Source organism: Myotis nattereri (assembly GCF_964212035.1).
Source record: "Myotis nattereri genome assembly, chromosome: 15".
NCBI classification, from domain to species: Eukaryota; Metazoa; Chordata; class Mammalia; order Chiroptera; family Vespertilionidae; genus Myotis; species Myotis nattereri.
The window spans coordinates 19,034,551-19,055,152 of record NC_138090.1 but is presented as its reverse complement, the minus strand read 5'-3'; the positions used below and the strand labels follow the sequence as shown (position 1 = coordinate 19,055,152).

At 43.5% G+C, this 20,602-nt stretch overlaps 1 protein-coding gene across 5 annotated transcripts; it reads left to right on the top strand.

The window, feature by feature from the left end:
• Window positions 1-78: 78 nt before the first annotated feature.
• On the top strand, window positions 79-15,879 carry ADAT1 (adenosine deaminase tRNA specific 1; the record flags this gene model as incomplete). Of its 5 annotated transcripts, XM_081108479.1 has the most annotated exons (9): window positions 79-247; window positions 526-594; window positions 1,524-1,578; window positions 2,140-2,270; window positions 6,401-7,019; window positions 7,894-8,039; window positions 8,781-8,880; window positions 12,479-12,565; window positions 15,747-15,879. In XM_081108479.1, the coding sequence occupies 9 exons, from the start codon at window positions 79-81 to the stop codon at window positions 15,877-15,879; spliced, it is 1,509 nt and encodes a 502-aa protein (XP_080964605.1). The 5 variants fall into 5 exon arrangements, with proteins under 5 accessions (XP_080964605.1, XP_080964606.1, XP_080964608.1 ...); XM_081108480.1 differs by lacking the exons at window positions 7,894-8,039; window positions 8,781-8,880; XM_081108482.1 differs by lacking the exons at window positions 8,781-8,880; window positions 15,747-15,879 and having other exon boundaries at window positions 12,479-12,528.
• Between the last annotated feature and the right edge of the window lie 4,723 nt (window positions 15,880-20,602).

The following is a 20,602-nucleotide window of genomic DNA, read 5'->3' as shown; positions in this document are numbered from 1 at the left end:
TGGCATTGTGCATTGGTCCTCCTGTCTGTACTTAGGATGGTTGTGATTTTTGACCAGGATCTCAGCACCAGCTCAACCATGTGGACCCCGGATGAGATTGCGCGCCTGTGTTACGAGCACTATGGGAGCAGGCTGCCCAAGCAGGGGAAGCCTGAGCCCAACCGGGAATGGACGTTACTAGCAGCCGTGGTGAAAATACAGCCCATAGCTGGCCAAGCCTGTGACTGCCCTGACAAACAGGTGCAAGGTGAGACCTTTTCTCCTTGAAACTCTTCCTCTTTTTGTCAGAGGTGGTAGAATGATACATGGCTTTATACGCCGCGGGTATAAACTGCGATATTGGGCATGTTCCCCTGCTCTCCGCCAGGTGGCGCAGCACTTCAAGTGGTGGGAAATGGCCCTGCCGGAACCCCAGTCCTCTCAGATGGGTCAGCCTATGGGAATGCTGAGGAATGTGCAGACTGAGGACTGGGGACTATTCCGATTCTAAAAGCTCACTAATAACTCGTTTTTTTCTTCCCTCAGTGACAAAGGAAGTTGTCTCAATGGGAACAGGAACAAAATGCATAGGCCAGTCCAAAATGAGGAAGAGCGGTAAGCCCACATTGGGTCTAAACATTGCCTGTCTAGGGGAGCTTTGGAAATGCTGTCCATGTTGCACTTTCCTCTCCTCTTCAGAGCCAAGGGGTCATATTACTGAGATGGCTGACATTTCAGTTCACACTGACTGTCACTGGCTCCAGTTGGAAGGACAGAACTCATTTAAAGAATGGGAATACCCAATGGAAGCAAAGGCTGCCAGGAACGCGCTTTCTTAGTGGATTGAAAGTTGGCCAGTATTTTCATGCTCAAACCAGAAGTTCCCTGGGCTTAGCTAATTTTCAGTTTCTCTGAAAACCCAGAAAGCAATCGACACCAAAAAGAATATGGAAATTCCTTGGAGTTCTGGCATCTTCATCTTCTGCTTCCAGTTAGGAAAGTCTTCCTGGAGTTTGCTTCGCCCATTCTCCCAGCTTTGCCTCCTGTATATGAGGAAGTTGTTCAAGGACCACTGTGGATTGAATTCCATGGAAATGTATCAGCATGAGCCCAAGTATGATACCAGGGCACAAAAGATCTGGATCCCTGTCCTTCAGATAAAGATTTCTTATAAATCAGTAGTTCTCAGCTAGGGGAGATGTTGCCCCCAGGGGGCAGTTAGCAATGTCTGGAGACATTTTTGGTTGTCATACCTGGGAGAGGGGAGTGTGTTGCTGGCCTGCCAGGAATGCTGCTTAACATCCTACAATGCACAGGACAGACCCCCACAACAAAGAATTTTCTGGTCCAAAATGTCAATAGTGCTGAGTTGAGGAAGCCTGAAGTAAATGCATTGCCATTAATGATTGTGATGCTTTCTGGCAGAGCCCTCCAGGAGCTACGTGGCCATCCTGGGTGCTGGGGGAAACTGCTATGTTCTGCTGCCAGGAACCAGGGCATCTCCAGGTTCCTATGTCTTCACTAGTGTCCTGTCTTTGCCACAGGAGATATCCTCAATGATAGCCATGCTGAGGTCATAGCCAGAAGGAGTTTCCAAAGGTAAAGTCACGTCTCCAGAGAGTCTGATTTAGCCTGGGTTGGGGGCCCCAGAATTTGCACTTCTAATAAGCTCCCAGCAAAACTGATTATGTTATTTAGCCTGTAAACTAAACTTTGACTAACACTGGTCTATACAGTGGGTCTCATGCTTGAGTGTACATCAGAATCACCTAAAGGGTTTGTTAAAATCCAAATTGCTGGGCCCACCCCCACAGATTCTGAATCAGCAGGTCAAAAGTGGAGTCTGAAAAGTTACACTTTTCTTTTCTTTTCTCTTCTCTTCCCTTCCTTCCCTTCCCTTCCCTTCCCTTCCCTTCCCTTCTCTTTTCTTTCTTTTCTTTTCTTTCTGACGTTGCATTTCTAACAAATTCCTGATGATGCTTATGCAGCCAGTTCAAGGACCACACTTTGAGAATCACTGGTCTAGATTTCTCATAATTCCAAATAACTATCAGTTCCATTGGTCATTAGTAGATCTTTCTTTCTTAGTAATTACCCAGCTAGTCTTCCCCATTACCACAGAGATCGGTATTCTTTCTGATATCCTCCTGCACCCATTAGGTACCTTCTCCATCAACTTCACTTGGCAGCCACCTTGAAGGAGGATAGCATCTTTATCCCAGGAACTCAGAGAGGACTGTGGAAACTCAGGCCAGACCTTTCGTTTTTATTTTTCTCCAGCCATACACCCTGTAAGTATATTCAAGCCTTTGGATTAATGTTGCATTGTCTACTTCCTTCTGTTCATCTTATCTGTAGATATGTTTCTCAAAAAAAAAGCACTTCTAGCTGAAGTGTAGCTACAACCAACAGCAGTGCCTTTTTGTGAATAGACCAGTGTGCCTAACCATTTCTCTGCCAAGAAAAGGTAGGGGGCGGGGGTATTGGGGGAGGGGTACTCACTTCTCATTTTCTAATCAGGACTGGGGAACCTAAAGCTGAAACCCCACCAGGTCTGAAACCAACAATAAGGCTTAGAAGTACAAACTTATTTCATTCACTCACTCACTCATTCATTCATTCATTCATGCATTAAACAAATATTTTCTATTTGTCAGGGACAGTGTGACACACTGGGTACATAGCAGTGAATAAGACTAGCCCCTGACTTACTCTCATAGTCTTTTAGGGAATGTTGACAGTCATGGTTAGTTAAGGTAAATCTTGGTGAGTTACTGGAGGATGTTCAGGTGCTGGGGTTGCATTAGGCAGGAAGACCAAACCTGGCCTACAGAGAGTCATTTCTATTCTGTTTTCTGTCTTGAAAATTAAGAATAATTTCTGCCCTTTGTAGGCAACAACTAGGGGATGGCAGTCCTCACCATAAAACTTTGAAATAAGGATGTAAGATTATTCTCTGTGTGTTACTTTAAGAGTAACACATGTAATTAGAGCAAAGATGGGTAATCACTCTAAGAGACAGAATAGCTCTCAAGACTTGATCATAATTCAAATAAAAAGTAGAGTTTAAGAAAGACTGAGTTGCCATGACCGGTTTGACTCAGTGGATAGAGCATTGGCCTGTGGACTGAAGGGTCCCAGGTTCGATTCCAGTCAAGGGCATGTACCTTTGTTGCGAGCACATCCCCAGTGGGGAGTGTGCAGGAGGCAGCTGATCGATGTTTCTCTCTCATCAATGTTTCTAACTCTCTATCCCTCTCCCTTCCTCTCTGTACAAAATCAAATAAAATATATATTTTAAAAAAAGAAAAAAAAGAATGAGTTGATTGAAAAAGCGTTGATTAAGAGTCAAAGGCCAGAAAAATGATGGGGCTCATCCATGCTGTTCTTAACAGTGGGTGCTCTGGTCCTAGGACCAAAGGACCTTTCCTAACTCAGTGCTTCTCAGACTGTAATATGCATATGAATCACCGAGGAATCTTGCTAAAATGCAGATTTACATTCTGGGGTGGAGCCTGAGCTTCTACATTTCTAATCAACTCATGGTCGATGCCAGTGGTGTTGGTCTATGAATCACACTTTGAATAGCCAGGGTCTGGCTGATTCTAGTAGAGAATCAGATGCATCTGGGGATCAAGCTAGTCCAACCACCTAATCAAATGACATAAATCAATGTCCGTAGGTTGGTACTGCTCTGTGAGTGTACTGATCTATGAGAAAAATCAGAACTATGTAGTGAGTTTTTTAAAAAGCTAATTTCTTTCCATTTAAAGGTTATAAGATTTTAATATTTTTAAAATAGCAGTACTGTAATTAGGATCCTTAAAGACCTTACTTGATGAAATAAAAAGTTTATCGCCTTCTGTTAATCTTAAAATCTTATGGAAATTTTACTGGTCTGTGAAATAAAAATCTAGAGCCACTAATCTAACTCCCTGGCTCATTTAAGAAATATTTTTTACACAAAAACGTAAGAGAAAATTTAGTAAGGCACAGATGTAGAAGTGAACAGTAGAAGAAATGGGCTCAGGAGTTAATGGGCTGTACATAAGGGGGCAGGGGAAGCTGCCTGCGTGTTCCCTGGTGGGAGGGCTCTAAAAAAAGTTTTTAAATGTGATGTCCACCCAGGGTTTGTCTGCAGAAAGAAAGAACACTACCTAGAGATGTGACTCTTTGGCTCTCTTGGCATTTATTCCTCATTATTAATTGATAATTTGGTGCATGGGTTAGTTACTTCAGACTCTTATTTGTGAGTTTTATTAGCATGAGTCAGCCTCTCGAGTTCAGGCATCTGTCAAGATCAAATCTCTGAGCCTCAGAGTGGGAGGTGAGCCCTGATGAATTCTCCAAAGTCACTGTCACCTTATGAGGTCTCTGGAAATCTGCCAGCCAGCCTCTCTGGCAACACGCCCACTAATGCATCTCTTGCCTTTCCCACTCTTGGGTTTTAAGGCTACAGATGTATTACTCACATGCTTTAGAAAAGCACCACATTAGGTTAGTGTTTGAAGTAGTAGCTCCCTTCTCAAAAGCTGTGCTCTTTCTTTTTTCCTTTATTGATTAAGGTATACATATGTGTATTTATTCCCCCATTGCCCCCCACCCCCGCGCTCATGCCCTCACCCCCCTGGTGTCTGTGTCCATTGGTTAGGCTTATATGCATGCATACAATTCCTTTGCTTGATCTCTCTCCCTTACCCCCACCCTCCTCTACCTTCCCTCTGAGGTTTGACGGTCTGATCGATGCTTCTCTGTCTCTGGATCTGTTTTTGTTCATCAGTTTATGTTGTTCATTATATTCCACAAATGAGTGAGATCATGTGATATTTATCTTTCTCTGACTGGCTTATTTCGCTTAGCATAATGCTCTCCAGTTCCATCCATGCTGTTGTAAATGGTAAGAATTCCTTCTTTTTTACCAAAGCGTAGTATTCCATTGTGTCAATGTACCACAGTTTTTTAATCCACTTATCTGCTGATGGACACTTAGGCTGTTTCCAAATCTTAGCTATTGTAAATTGTGATGCGATGAACATAGGGGTGCACATATCCTTTCTGATTGGTGTTTCTAGTTTCTTGGGGTATATTCCTAGAAGTGGGATCACTGGGTCAAATGGGAGTTCCATTTTTAGTTTTTTGAGGAAACTCCATAAAAACTCCACAGTGGCTGCACCAGTCTGCATTCCCACCAGCAGTGCACGAGGGTTCGTTTTTCTCCGCATCCTCGCCAGCACTTGTCATTTGTTGATGTTAGCCATTCTGACAGGTGTGAGATGGTACCACATTGTCATTTTGATTTGCATCTCTCGGAGTGCTCTTTACTAACCTGTTTTTGTTTCTTTTCTATTCCCTGTAAGCACAGAGTAGGTCAGAAATCCCTAAACCAGTATAGGGAAACACCAGCTGTGTAATGTACTGCAGAGTTTTTACTCTGAGGATATGCACATACATCTCCAAGATGGGAAAACTGTAAGCATTGTTTGCCAAACTTATTTAACCGTGAAATCAGCCACCCACTTTTGTTTTCCAAGACATCTTGTGGGATAACATTTTACAAAATGCACTTGGGAAACTGCTCATTCTAAACAAATGGTTCTCAGCTTAGGACTATTTTGTTCCCCAGGAGACATTTAACAACATCTGGAGACATTTTTATAGTCAGACTAGGGAACTCTAATAAGTGGAGACCAGGGAGGTTGCTAAACATCCTACAATGTACAGGACAGACCCCACAGCATAGACTTACCTGACCCAAATGTCAGTAATGCGGAGGTTGAGAAACCCTGGTCTAAAACTAGTGTTGCCCTAGCCAGTTTGGCTCAGTGGCTAGAGCGTCGGCCTGCAGACTGAAGGGTCCCAGGTTTGATTCTGGTCAAGGGCACATGCTTGGGTTTCAGGCTCAATTCCCAGTAGGGGGCGTGCAGGAGGCAGCCAACCAATGATTCTCTCTCATTATTGATGTTTCTGTCTCTCTCTCTCCCTTTCTCTGAAATATATTAAAACTAGTGTTTCCAAAACTTCCTGTGATAAGAGTTCCCTGGGATCTTTGTTAAAATATTCAGTTTTCCAGACCCCCTTCCCTCCAGAGATTATAACTCACTGAGTCTAGGAGAGGTTCAGGGTCATCAACAAGAGGATTCGTATTAGGCAAATTTGGGCAACTGTTCCTAATTCATCTCAGGTCAGCTGGGAGAATAATATTGAGCTTTGTTTAAAGTAGTGGTCTCAAAGTTGAGTTTGCATCCGAATCATCTGGAGAGTTCATTAGTGTACAGACTGCTAGATACACCTCCAGAGTTTCTGATGTAGCAGATCTACTGTGGGTCCCAAAAATTTGCATTTCTAACAAGTTGCTAAGATATGCTGCTGTGGCTAGTGGCACTTTGAGAACCACTGGTTTAAGGGGTTTCTTCTCCTGTAGGTGGGGATGCCTCTATCATCCCAATGCTCGAGTTTGAAGATCAGCCTTGCTATCCTGTCAATAGAGATTGGGCCCATAACCCATCAATGGAAGCCAGTGGTAACCTGGAAGCTACTGAAGATAAAAGGAAATGTGAAGACCCGGACAGTCCCATGACCAAAAAAATGAGGCTTGAACCCAGAACTCCTGACAGAAAAGTCACCAACGGTGTGGCTCACCATCAGAGTTTTGGCAATCAGGGAAGTGGCCCAGTCCCCCCAAGTGTCAGCTGCTCTAATGTCACCTCAGAGGAACTGGCCACTGTCACTGGGATGGCCCCCAGTGGTGCCAAAGTGGTGGATGTTTATAGGACAGGAGCCAAGTGTGTGCCTGGCGAAGTGGGAGACTCGGGGAAGCCTGGTGTTGCGTATCACCGGGTAGGGCTGCTCCGAGTGAAGCCAGGCCGGGGAGACAGGACTTGCTCCATGTCCTGCAGCGACAAGTTGGCACGGTGGAATGTCCTCGGATGCCAGGGGTCACTGTTGATGCACTTCCTAGAAGAGCCTGTCTACCTGTCAGCTGTGGTCATCGGGAAGTGCCCATACAGCCAGGAAGCCATGCAGAGAGCACTAATTAGGAGGTGAGAGGGCAGGGAGGGGGGGCTCCAAACATTTAGCTTTGTGTGTCGTCATTTTTTTTTTAAATATCCTTTTTAAAAATATATATATTTTGTTGATTTTTTTACAGAGAGAAAGGGAGAGGGATAGAGAGTTAGAAACATTGATGAGCGAGAAACATCGATTAGCTGCCTCCTGCACACTCCCTACTGGGTATGTACCCGCAACCAAGGTACATGCCCTTGACCAGAATTGAACCTGGGATGCTTGAGTCCGCAGGCCGTAGCTCTATCCACTGAGCAAAACCGGTTAGGGCAGTGTTGTCATTTATTAAAAAGAAAAGGAAATCACTAAAATGGCCAGCAATAGATCAAGTGTTTTCTGTTAAGACTTCAGTTGAGGAAATTTAATATGGTAAGATGCACATAATGTTTAAAGAACAATTCAGAAGATAAAGTAAGTTCATTTTGGTCTTAAAGTATATATGCCTATAGAAAAAGATTATAGGAAGATGTACACAAAGGTATTAATATTTATTACCACTGAGATGTGGTATTATTGGTAGTTTTTTCTTTGTGATTATTGTATTTTCTAATTTTTCTACACTGTACGTATATTGCTGTTAAATTTTTTAAAAAACCTTCAAACATTAGCGTTAATTTTTAAAAAGGTAAATGACAAAGGATGACCACTCAGTGTGGTCTCCCTAAAGAAGGCAGCTAAGGCCAGTGAATGCTGTAGTAACTGAGGGCAGAATGAAGCCATGGCCAGGGGAAGGCCTGTGTCAAATGGCCTTTGCCCGCCACCGAGACACAGGGGTGGTGATGTGGTCCACAGTCCTGGATACTCTCTTTCTCAGGGGGTATGCCTCAACAGTGCATTTCCCCTCACGTTTAGGTGTCAGAATGTCTCCTCTTTACCCAAAGGCTTTGGAGTCCAAGAAGTAAAAATACAGCAGTCGGGTTTACTGTTTGAGCAGAGCCGCTGTGCGGTGCAGGCAAAAAGGGCTGACTGTCCAGGGCGACTTGTGCCTTGTGGAGCAGGTAAGGGATCCAGGTCCCACTTGCCCTGGAGTAACTTGTCCCCAGTCCATGGAGTGGCGTGGGGTGGGCTGCATCCTCTCGGCCTGGGAGGCTGTTTACCATGCACATGGTCAGTCATGTGGACTTTGGAGACACCCACACTATCAGGTTCCTGCTCTATGTGACCCTGGGAAACCTACTTATCCTCTTTCAGCCTCAATTTCTTCATCTTTAGATAAGAATATAATTTATTTATCAGGGTTGTTAGGATTAAATGAGAAATTCTGTTTCATTCATTTACTGTGTGTTTAGCATATAATAAATGCTCAGTGATAGTTGTTATGATGATGATAATGAGGAGGAGGAGGAGGAGGATTAATTATGAACCACTTGTACTCTGGAAGCCAAGGGTCAGAGTGACAGTCATTATGTCTGCCATTATATCTAACTCTCATGGGTCTGCAGAGGCAGGGAAATATTTTTTTAATATATTTTTATTGAATTTTTACAGAGAGGAAGGGAGAGGGATAGAGAGTTAGAAATATCGATCAGCTGCCTCCTGCACACTCCCCATTGGGGATATGCCCGCAACCAAGGTACATGCCCTTGACCGGAATCGAACCTGGGACCCTTGAGTCCGCAGGCCGACGCTCTATCCACTGAGCCAAACCGGTTAGGGCCAGGGAAATATTTTTATCAAAATACTTCTGGGGTTTATAGAAAACTGAACAGTTTTAACTCTAGAATCTTATCTTTTCACAGCCATCAGCTGGAGTGCAGTTCCTGAGCAGCCATTGGATGTCACTGCTAATGGCTTTCCACAGGGAACAACAAAGAAAGGAATCAGAAGCCTTCAGGCCAGGTACAGCACATTGGGACAGAAGGAGGTGGTGGCTGTGTACTTACACCACACCAGTAATTCCAGAACATTTCATCATTCCAAAAAGAAAACCCCATAACCATTAACGGTCACTCCCCACACTTCCCTCTCCCCACTTCAGGCAGCCCCTAATTTCCAGTCTGTCTCCACAGATTTATCTATTCTAGATGTGTCACATAAATAGTATCATACCTCATGTGGCCTTTTATGTCTAACTTAATTCACTTAGCATTAGCCTCAGGGTGGGAGGGATTGTGGGGGAGTGGCCTCTCCACCACAATCTGGGTTGAGCTGTGCAATTGAATTTCACAGGTGGATTTTTTTGGACATGTTTATTTGTCTGATTGAACACAAACAATAACTAGTTACATCTTATTAGACTTAAAATAAGGTTCATTCTTCACAGCCATTAACCAGCTTTTAAATGGCCTAAACAGCAGACTTGGCCTGTCCCTGGTGGCCTAGGATGTTGAATTGAGTAATGTTTACAAAACTGTTGTAGGTAGAGATTTTTGGAGTTTTCCCCCAAGAGCCTTCCTGGCTTCAGGCCACCATTGTCAGCGCCTCTCAAGGGCACAACGCAGGTCATGAGGGACAGGAACCACATGTTTCCTGCTGAGTCTTGGTGAGGGCCTAGCAGCAGCTCTTATGGCCCCACCCGCCTGACTGTGGTTTAGGTTTGCTACTTTGCTTAAGTCTAAAATGCTCTTCTTCACTGTGAATGCACACCCTCTTTTACTTTAAACATTCAGCTCAACCACCACTGCCTTCTGGCTCAAAATGATCATCTTTTCCCTAAATTCCCATAGTAGTGTTCTCCAGCTTCTCCCAACATATGATTGATGTCTGTGTGATTGGGAGTGTCACCTGTTCCCACCTTGCTCTGTCTCTGGTTATGCAGGTGACTTTGAACAAACCCCCCTGCCCTCTGGGCCTCAGTGTGTTCATATCTGTAAAACGAGGACATTGGAGTAGATGATCTGAGGTCTCTGACACATTGTCTCTCTGCACTTAGAAGGCAAACTCCACACAGGGAGGAAGTATATGGTCAGAAAAGCAGGCGCTTTGTACTTCCTGGCTCCCTTTCTTCCTGGTTGTGTGAACTTGAAAAGATTACTCTGGCCTCTGAGCTTCCATTTTCCAAGCAGTGAAGCAAGGATAACTAAGAGTATGCATTGCACAGGCATGTTGTGAAAATTGAAGGAAAGGATGCCTCTAACATGGTGCAGGGCTTGCAGTAGACATCTTGTTAAGATGGATTTCCCGTTCATTTGTCAAATAAAGCTTCATATTATTTGTGAAAGAGTCAGTTTTATTCTAAAGACCAGCAGCTGCTGGGGGAAAAGCAGGTTTTCTCATTGCTCATTCCTGAGTGCTGGCATCCAGGGACCACCTTCTTTAGAACTATAGGGAATAGGAACTCAGACTGGGACAATATACTAGTACAACACTAAAGGAACTATTTTATTTAAATCTTCGTGTTTTCATTTGTTTTTTTACCAACAATGAGATAACAGGACGCTCATTTTTGAGAAGCTTTATTTTATCCTGCTTCTTACAGGCAAATTCCTTTGCCCTAAAGTGGAAAATTCTCTTCCCCTCCCTGTCCAGATAACAAGCATCCCAAAGAATTATTATGTAGCTCATTGGATTATAAAAGAAAAGACTGAGGGATTACAAAATAAATTTATATCTATTTGTTACTCTCTGCTGCAATCAGTGTTTGTATCCAGCAACTTGTGCTAACACTTATTATACTATTATTTTATTTAGGAATTCCTTTGGAATTTTTAAAATTTTTATTGAATTTGGGAGAGAGAGAAACATTGATTTGTTGTTCCACTTATTGAAGAATTTATGGGTTGCTTCTTATATGTGCCCTAACTGGAGATTGAACCCCAAATCTTGGCATATCAGGACGATGTTCTAACCAACTGAGCTACCTGGCCAAGGCCTAGAATTTTTTAAAATAGATAATCTTTTGCAAGTAGCATTTCCTCTCTAATCCTCCATTTCTTTCATTTTTTTGACTTACTGTGCTGGCTAGAACTGACAACATCACACTCATCTGCAAATAAAAGCTTTGGTTTTTGCTTTTCTTTTTTAATATTATTATTTATTTCAGAGAGGAAGGGAGAGAGAGAGAGAGATAGAAACATCAATGATGGGAGAGAATCATTGATTGGCTGCCTCCTACACACCCTCTACTGGGGATCGAGCCCGCAACCTGGGCATGTGCCCTTGACTAGAATCGAACATGGGACCCTTCAGTCTGCAGGCGATGCTCTAGCCACTGAACCAAACCAACTAGAGCTAGTTTTTGCTTTTCGATCTTTATTCCTTTTATTTCTTGGCTTACTGTACAAAACCTTTGTATAATGTTAGATAAAAGCAGTGATGACAAGTACTCTTGTCTTATTCCTGATTTTAAGGACATTAATTGCTGTAGGTTTTTATAGATACCCTGCATGAATTTCAATACCTTTCTTAGTTCTCATTTGTAAAAGGTTTTAAATCATTTGATGGATGTTGAATTCTAACAAATGCTTTTTCTGCATACATTTTCCTCATAGTTATATTACTTTTCTCCTCTAATCTGTTAATGAGGTGAGTTCCTTTATTTTTTTGGCTTTGGAGGGGTTTTTTTTTTTAATGTTAAAGCAGCTTTATATTCCTGAGTGCCAATAGCCACTTACCACAATTAAGGCCCAGGGAAAGCAGCCTGTGAGGGCTCAAGGTTCTGCTTTAAGCCATGATTCTTTTCAGTAGGCCAGGTCCCAGCCAGGTAAGGGAGTCTCTTGACAGATTGTACAATCCCCTATATCATATGTTCCAATATGGCCACTGTGTCCAAGCTGATGGTGCCATTTGTGGAAACAGTGGAGGATACAGTGTGTAGACACGAGACACACATTGTGGGCACACGCAACAGTTCCCAACTTCTAAATCAGCTCATGAATTGTGTTTATGAGGGAAAGGAAGGAAGTACATACAGTCTAGTACACACCGACGTGGATGAGCCAAACCAAGAAGCCCCAGGTGAGCTGGTAAGGAATCCACACTCACGTCCTTCACTGTTCAAATGACCTCCCTAAAGATTGATGTTAGAAGCAATGGGTTGGCCTGCAATGGCTCGTGTGCCCAAAGGGAGAGTCTGGAGACTCTGCCTCAGATGGCTCATCCAAGTGGACTCCATACAAGGAGCAGCACTCAAGGTTCTGAAACAAAGCTTTTAATTTCTTGTAAACAGTGTTACCCAAGGGGCCAGCTTTCTTGAAAGGAGGTAGCCAATGTGTCCTGGAGTGTGTTCTGGGGGGAATTTGGTAATTTCACCTCTGCCTTTACCCCATTTGAACCTGTCCCTTGATGATTTCACTGATGGTGACTTTTCTACAGATGAGATTCATTTTTGTGCCTCGACCTAATCAAAGCCTCAGGTCTAGATTTTCTCCTTGCCAGTACAGGTGAAATGGGGCTCTGGCACATGCAAACCTAAATACCATGTGAAGCCTAGCATCTTTGATAGGGATCTGATACGTAGCAAACACTTAATGAGTCCTTTTTGTCTTTTTCCAAACAGATCTCGAATCAGTAAAGTGGAACTCTTTAGATCATTCCAGGAGCTGCTAAGCAGTATTTCAGAGGACAAGTGGCCGGACTCCCTCAGGTAACACTATTGACCCATGTTTTTTCACAGTTAGGAAGGCTTCTGGTTTTGCTCTGGCTCATGCGTAGCAGGAAGCTTTAGCAGGAGTGTTTCCATAGGCCAGTGGGTGCTCACTGCTGACCACATGCTCTTCCATCCCGTCCCCATGGCCCTGCTTGTAGATCCGTGTATGATCTGAGGTATGGAGGATGGGTGGTTTGTGGTACAAACGTTTTCAGTTATCAGACAATGACTACCTAGAGTTAGGCAAAACTTCACAGAATAAGGGCACTGCCCTCACCTCAGATGCTAGCCACAAGCTCAGGGGCCCCAAGGCACTCATACTCTGACCCACTGACTACAAACCCGGGGGGTTGCCACTCATGTTCAATAATTCACCAGAACAACTGATAGGAAAGCACCGTAGTTACAATTACCTTTTACCTTTTAAAAAATACCAGTTAGGCCCTAGCTGGTTTGGCTCAGTGGATAGAGCATTGCCTGCGGCCTGAAGGGTCCCAGATTCCATTCTGGTCAGGGCACATGCCTGGGTTGTGGGCTTGATCCCCAGTCATGGGAGGCAACTGATCAGTGATTCTCTCACATCATTGATGTTTCTCTCTCTCTCTCCCTCTCCCTTCCTCTCTGAAATCAATAAAAATATATTGCGGGGGGAGGGGGGGGAAGGGGGAGGAGATATGAGTTAAAACCAGCTAAAAGAAGGGACACATAGGGCGAGGTCTGGGAGAGGCCCAAACTTGATGTTTGCACGTCCCAAGGATGCATCACCCTTTCAGCACCAACCAAGAAGCTGACCTGCGCTTCAGGGTCCAGAGTTACTGGGTTTTTATTAATAAGAATGGTTGATTGACTCATAGTTCACATGATATGATTGAACTCAGTCTTCGTCTCCTCCTCCCACCCTAGGAGGCTGTAGTGGTATCAGGTGTCTCAGTACTCCAATTCTCTCATCTCCTGGTTGGTGTTTCTGGTATGGCCAGCCCCATTCTGAAACTCTAGGGCCCACCATGAGTTACCTTGTTAAACATAAACTTAGGTGTGATCTCAGGGTTCACCATGAATAACAAAAACAGCCCTATCACTGGGGAAATTCTAAGGATTTAGAGGTTCCCATTTAGGAACTGACAACAAAGACCAGCCAAAATCTTTATTAGATAACAGTAGGGAAGCAGCAGAGTAGCCAGAAACTTCTATATGAAGAGGCTAGCCACCGTTATCACCATCATCCATACTGTGGTCAGTATTGATGCCCTTCAGTCTTTGGTGGTCAGGTTTTTTTGTTTCTTGTCTGGAAAAATGAATCAAGCTGGAACTGGGTGGGTTTCCATACATTCTTGTGTTAAAAACAAATCTGGACTTAGGTAAGGAGAGACTTTACTCAGAAGGATTATTGCGTAAGAGAAGGGGTCTGTTACAGTAGGAGGTCTAATGCAATGGCAAGAACACTCCAGTCATAAGCTTTGTAAGCCTCTCAAAGGGCAGGTGGAAAGAGGGTTTCTTCTATATGGAGGGGTACGCAAGACTAAACAGAACCTGGAATGGGGGAGTGGGATGAGCAGGTGGTGTGATGGGACAGTTGAACAGGAAATGTCTTCTCTTGCTGTCAGTCAATTCCCAGGAGGGGCTGTTAAGGGGTGGTTATACATTCTGGTGCTGGCTCAGGTTGAGGTTGGATCAAAGTTCTAGGGCCTGGGCTAAGGAGAGAAGTGTAAGTAATATTTGGCCAAGTTACCAGGTATTTTGTCAAGATTGGTCAGTGGTTTCAGCTAATCATTATGAGGCAAAGAGTGGGAATTTGATGGGTCTGTGTCTGGCCTGTCATAGGTAACCCAGGGGGGCATCCATGAGTCTTATCTAAGTCATGGGAAAAGGCAGTTCTTTGCGATCAGCCATTTCCCAGGACACGGAAGGATGGGAGGGAGATTTCTTAACCATCACTGTGTTTTAGAAACTCGGAGCTTGGGTAAAGTTTAACTGTCGTGTGTGTAGATCCCACTCTTTAACCAACAAAAAGCTGTAGGAAATTGATCGAACAACTGAAATCAATTTTTGCTGCAGTTAGAAACTTTGCCTGCTGAAGTGAGCTAAGATACAACTTAGAAGCAGGGCAAACTGGATCAATAAGACACGAGTATCAGTTTCTTCACCTGTAAGATGCAAGGACAGAGCTCAAGGTCCAAGCTGAGAAAAGGGCTCAGAGGAGCCTGACTCAGATTTGGTCAAAGGAGAGAAGAGTCTGTCACAAGAAAATCTCTTAACAGGATATAAGTATTACAAATATTACTCAGCATGGCCATTTTTTAGCAGGCAGAGACAACTAAGGGATTGGGAGGGATGTTGTTGGCTGGTATAGGAGAGTATGGGTAGAATGGAAAGTGCTTTGCTTTGTTAGGGAAAATGTAGCCAAGAGGTTTCTAATGGCTGTATGCTGTGGTGGAAATTACAGACACTTAGGAAACTTTAAACCAAAAATATAATAGTTATTCTTGTTTTATCTGATTTTACCAGGACCAGACAAAGCTAGCATTCTGTTTAGTCTTGCCTGTTTTGTTTTGTTTTTTAATTTTTTTTTATTGATTTCAGAGAGGAAGAGGGAGAGAGAGATAGAAACATCAGTGATGAGAGAGAATCATTGATTGCCTCCTGCACACCCCACACCAGGGATGAGCCCACAATCTAGGTATATGCCTGACCAGGGATCGAACTGTGACCTCCTGGTTCAAAAGTCAGTGGTCAACCACTGAGCCACACTGGCTGAGCTGGGTGGGGATTTTTTGGGTGCGGGGGGGGGGGTGTTTAAAAAATTGATTTTGGAGAGAGGAAGGGGAGAGAGAGAGAAAGAAACACCGATTAGTTGCCTCCTGCACATGCCCCGACAAGGGCCAGGGATTGAATTTGCAACCTGGGTTTGTGCCCTCAGCACCTTTTGGTGTATGGGACGATGCTCCAAGCAGCTGAGCCACATGAACAAGGTCTCATTCTTGCCTGTTTTAATCCATGTTACTTTGTAGTGGGTTTCTTACAAAGGAGCCAGAGTCTCTCTAGGAAAGCATACTAAGATTATCCTGTTCCTAAGTCTCTTGTAGTAAATCTGAACAGTTGATTACTCAGGTGTCTTGTTGGCCATAGTGGTGAGCTGTTCAATGAAAACCTGTGTGCTTGGTGGTTATGTGTGCATTAGGGTGCGGAAGCTAGAAACATACCAGGAGTACAAGGAGGCTGCATCTGCTTACCAGGAAGCCTGGAGCGCACTCCGGAAGCAGGCATTTGGGTCCTGGATCAGAAACCCCCCGGATTACCACCAGTTTAAATAAGAAGAGAAAGTCTGCAAAGAGCTTACTGGTAGCAAGGTATTTTCCAGCCCTTCATGCTGGACCATATTTTTCCCTTTGTGCTGGATAAGCCTTAGCTTTTCTTGAGGCTGAATGAGGACAAAAGTCTGCCTTCTACCAGAGCCACATATCTCTTCTGTGCAAGAAGGATGGAACTCCAGAACATGGAACAATCTGTACTTGACTGAAGCAGCTGTCTGCTAAAATGGAATCTCGCTAATGACCTTCGTATCTATCTGTCCTGACTTGTTTTTTATTGCTTCTCTAAAATATGGACTAAGAATTTGAAACACTATAATACTTTAAAAGTGATGCTCTGCTTTGTATTCCTACATTAATTCAGCAAATGTATTGTGCTGAGATGATGTTTTAATCTCTGCAAGTTCTAGAGCTTTGCCTCGCATAGTGGACGTATATTTCATATACCCAGCCTTTCTTCCTTCGGAGAGCCACCCTTTCCTGCTCAGTGGGAAACTCTATGCAACCATGAGACTTGTTTGAAGCAAACCTTATTCCTGGCTCTAGGAATGTGAGCTAGCCCTGGACAGTCCTGGAACTATTGCCAGAGCTATCAGGAAAGATTCTCTCTCCTTTTGTATCAGGAGCTGTAAGGGCCACAGAATCTTGGAACTTGCCCTTCACACAAAGACAGCCAGCTTGAGAATTAAGGCAGCAAAGAATGAAACAGCCAAGAAAATCAAAGCTCTGGTGACCTTGTTTGGATGCCTGAAGCTAGTGCCCACGGTGGACTTCAATTATGTGAGATAAATTCCTATTGTTTTGAGTAGGCCTAGCTGATCCCAGAGAGACTGCTCCTCCCAGGACTAGCCTGTCCCTACAGATACTAAGACTCATCTGGAATAAGCTACATAAAATATTTCGTATTTTTGCCAATAAATTTAGAAGTGGGATTTGCTGAATCAAAGGGTAAATGAACATATAATTTTGCTTTACTTAAATATGTCTTCAAAATTTTGTTTCTAAGTATGAGTGCAAAAAATAAAGCAAAATGCAAGACAGCATTATAACATTTCATTTGTATATATATAAAAACAAAAACAAAAAAACCCCACGATGAGCCCTAGGTGATTTGACTCAGTGGATAGGGTGTCAGCCTGTGGACTGAAGGGTCCCAAGTTCGGTTCCGGTCAAGGGCACATGCCCAGATTGCAGGCTCCATCCCTAGTGGGGAATGTGCAGGAGGCAGTCTATCAATGGTTCTCTCTCATCATTAATGTTTCTATCTCTCCCTCTCCCTTTCTCTCTGAAATCAATAAAAATATATTTTTTTATAAAGAACGATGGAAGTTATGTATCTGTTTTGTTTGTATATGCTAAACTATCTCTGAATAGACAGATACACAAGAAACCACTAACACAGGCTATGGGGAAGGAGAGGGAGTGGCTGAGGCCCAAGAGTGGGAAGGACACTTGTCCCTGAAGACCCTTTATATTTTGTTATTTAAAAAAAAAAAAATTGAACCATATTAATATAGTACCTATTTTAAAAATACACTTTTAGAAATTAAAAAAAATGGAAAAAAGTTTCTTTATTTAAACTGTAGGAACACCAGAAAATATTCAGTGATATTGTATAGGAAAGAGGGACTCACCACATGCTTTCGGCAGCTCTGTTTATAATTCCACAGAATTATATCTTTCCTAACAAAATGACTTCTGGAATTTGACTATTTCAGGAGAGTTTACACTTTGGTGTTCTATGTTCACAAGTGGGTCCTAATGTTATGACTGTGTGTGCATCATTTTCTTTTTCTTTAGAATATTAAAAAAAAAACTTAGCTTGATTTAATTTTGTGTATATATTCCATGAAGTCATTTCTGCCTCAAACCGCGGGGTTAAGTGCCTTTTTTTTTTTTCATGGAGTTTGCCAGTGCCAAGCATTAGCTCACTGTCTAGGGAGATGAATCCGCTGTGGAGAAAATGACCCGGCCTGGCCGCCAGCGCTCCGGGGGGAAGAGAAGCAGGCACCGTCTGCTCTCATCGTGTCTGTGGCTGGCGGAAAGCTGCCTCCACCTGGACCTTGGCAACATTCTTTGGCTTTAAGACAATGTTCTGAGCAAGACTTACTCAAAGTTTTCCAGTTTCTAAAACCCAGTTTCCAGTTTCTCAGTTCCCTTGCTGGCTATTACATTTTCAGCTACCACTGTTCTGGGATGATGTCTGGGGAAGTCAGATGAGCTGTTCAGAGTCTCACTGCAGCAGGACGGTTACTGACACCAGGAAATGGCCTCCGAGTAGAAAGATAGGGTGCATATGTGCTCACTTTCAAAGGCTCAAGCAATCCTTTCCACAGAAACAAAGGCTGCTGTCCTGAGGAGTGGTTGGATACAGAAAGAGGCAAGAAGGCAGATGTTTTGGGAGAAAGCAACTGTATGTTCCAGAAAGACGAGTTCTTTTTATACCGCATGTTGAGGAATCCTAATTGACCTTCATAACCTATAAATGTAAATTCCTTTAAATCTAAATGTGTCTGTACTGGGACAAAGACTGACTTGCTGAAAAGCTTTTCAGATGGATCTAAAACAAAGCTTAAGTAGTACTTGTGGTCCAAAGGGGAGAGCAAAATTCTGCAGACACTTCAGGGAAGCAGGCAGAGTTGCATACATTCAATTTTCACTTCTTAAAAGTGGGGCCCCAAACTAATCATAGAAATCAGAATAGTGGTTGTTGCCTGCTGGGGGAAGATGGGAGATTGGGGTTGAGTGGGAAAAGGCCCAAGGGAACTTTCTAGGATGATGGAAACATTCTGTTTTGATTAGAGTGCTGACTATATGAGTGTAAAAAATTGCAAACTTTATTTAGCTCTACACTTAACAAGATCTGTGCTTATTGTATGTAATTTGACTTCAATGTAAAAATTTTAAAAATAAACTAGTCCTTATAGGACTGGATATTCAAGTAATTATGTTCTCATACCAACTCTTGCCACTGCCTGTGTAGATGTAGGGAAAGTGTTCAATCTCTGATTTCTAACCTGTGAGCTATTCTACAAAATAAGGTCCCAGTTAGTAGGATGCTCAGTTTTGTTCAACGGTAAGGTGGAATTTCTCATAAAAATTCTTAATGGGGTAAATAATACAAGAGAAATTTTCTTCAGGAAACTGAGCCCATTGATGCTTTGAGAAACATATGGCCTCAGTAATGTCTGTAACAAGGAAGGGATGGAAATAATTCTCATCTGAGTTCAGTAACCTGGGTTCTGTATTTGGTGTGGACTTTTTGTGTCTCATCCCAATGAGCCAGCAGGATTCAGAACCAGCTTTTAGAACTAAGCGTGTTCAGCATTGCTTTTCAACCTCCAAATGCAGGAAAGTGTCTTGATGGGGAAAAGGCAAAGGCAGAAAGTCACTGCAAGTGGGGAGCCAGGCTGCCAAATGTGTCTTGAGCACATGTTCCCTGAATTTGGGCTTGGCTCCAGAGGAGAAGAGCTCACAATGGAAACAGTGATGGCTGTATGCTCAGGCAGCCAAGAGAAAGAAAAGCGCATTGAAACCCGCAACGTCTCCCCGGGGAGAGGCACGGTGGGCCCCTCGGTGGTGAAACCAACCTGACAACAGCCCATTCCCAGCATCTTTCTTCAGTTCAACAACAGGACCTTTATGTGCAAAATCTCAGGAAATCTCTGAGGAATTATACTACGGGCAACCCAAGCTTTGCCCAACAACAAATGCAGATAATCTAGTTTGCCCATTTTTGCTGAATTAGATTCTTTTACTTGAGAGAAAGAAGAGCTCTTCTTGATGTATATTCTACCAGCCACTCCAAGATTTCATCAGCTTCCTTTTTTATTGCTGCCACTTGTGAACTGTCCTGACCTCCCGTGAGTTCCTTTTCAGCTGGTATTTTTAGGTTGCACTTTTGTTCCTCACTTATCCAGTGCCATTGTGAATGCACTTCTATCCTAGCACAGCCGGACCCACTGGGCTGAGAAACCAGCAGGCAGCCGGAGAAACAAGGCCTCAGGGGCTTTTGGCTGTAGCCCTGAGTTTGAATTGTACTCTAGGATGTAAATTGGTTGTGTGATCTTAGGAGGTAACTATATTATCAGAGTGTCAGTGTGCTCACCTTTGAAATGAGAGCAGCACTACCCCCTGGCAATAGGGCTGTGGGAATGAGATGAGATCATGCACAAGATAGGTATGAGAAGGGCTGCCCACCATGTGTACAGTGCCTGGCACATAGGAAGCACCAACCTTGGTCTGTCACTCAGCTCATAAGTGACTCTTCAATTTGCTAGTCCCAATTTCCAGAGCTTATGCTAGTAAACATGAGATTGTCTTCAGGAGAAGCATATTGGGCAAATGTTTGTGGAGCCTCTTGCTGCACACCAGGCATGTGTAAGTTTGCCTGCATGCACCTTCTCCATCCCACATCTGGAAGCAACAGCCTGTCTCCAGCTGCTGAGGAGGCAAGGGAGCAAAGCTGTTGATCACAGAGCTATATATAGATCCTCCTGTGGAACTCATGGCTCTGCCTCCCACATGTCAACCACCAGGATCTTTTTTTCTCCCTAAGGAAATAAAAGATGAAAAGGGGAACCAACTGTGCTTTTTAAAGCGTTCTACCATTCAGTCTAATTAAAGAGTCTTTTAAGAATAAGAACATAGCTATATTACCTTCTTCCAAATTCTCCTTGAAGGAGATCCTCGGACCACCTTTGGGATTGGTGCCCTGGTGCACAAA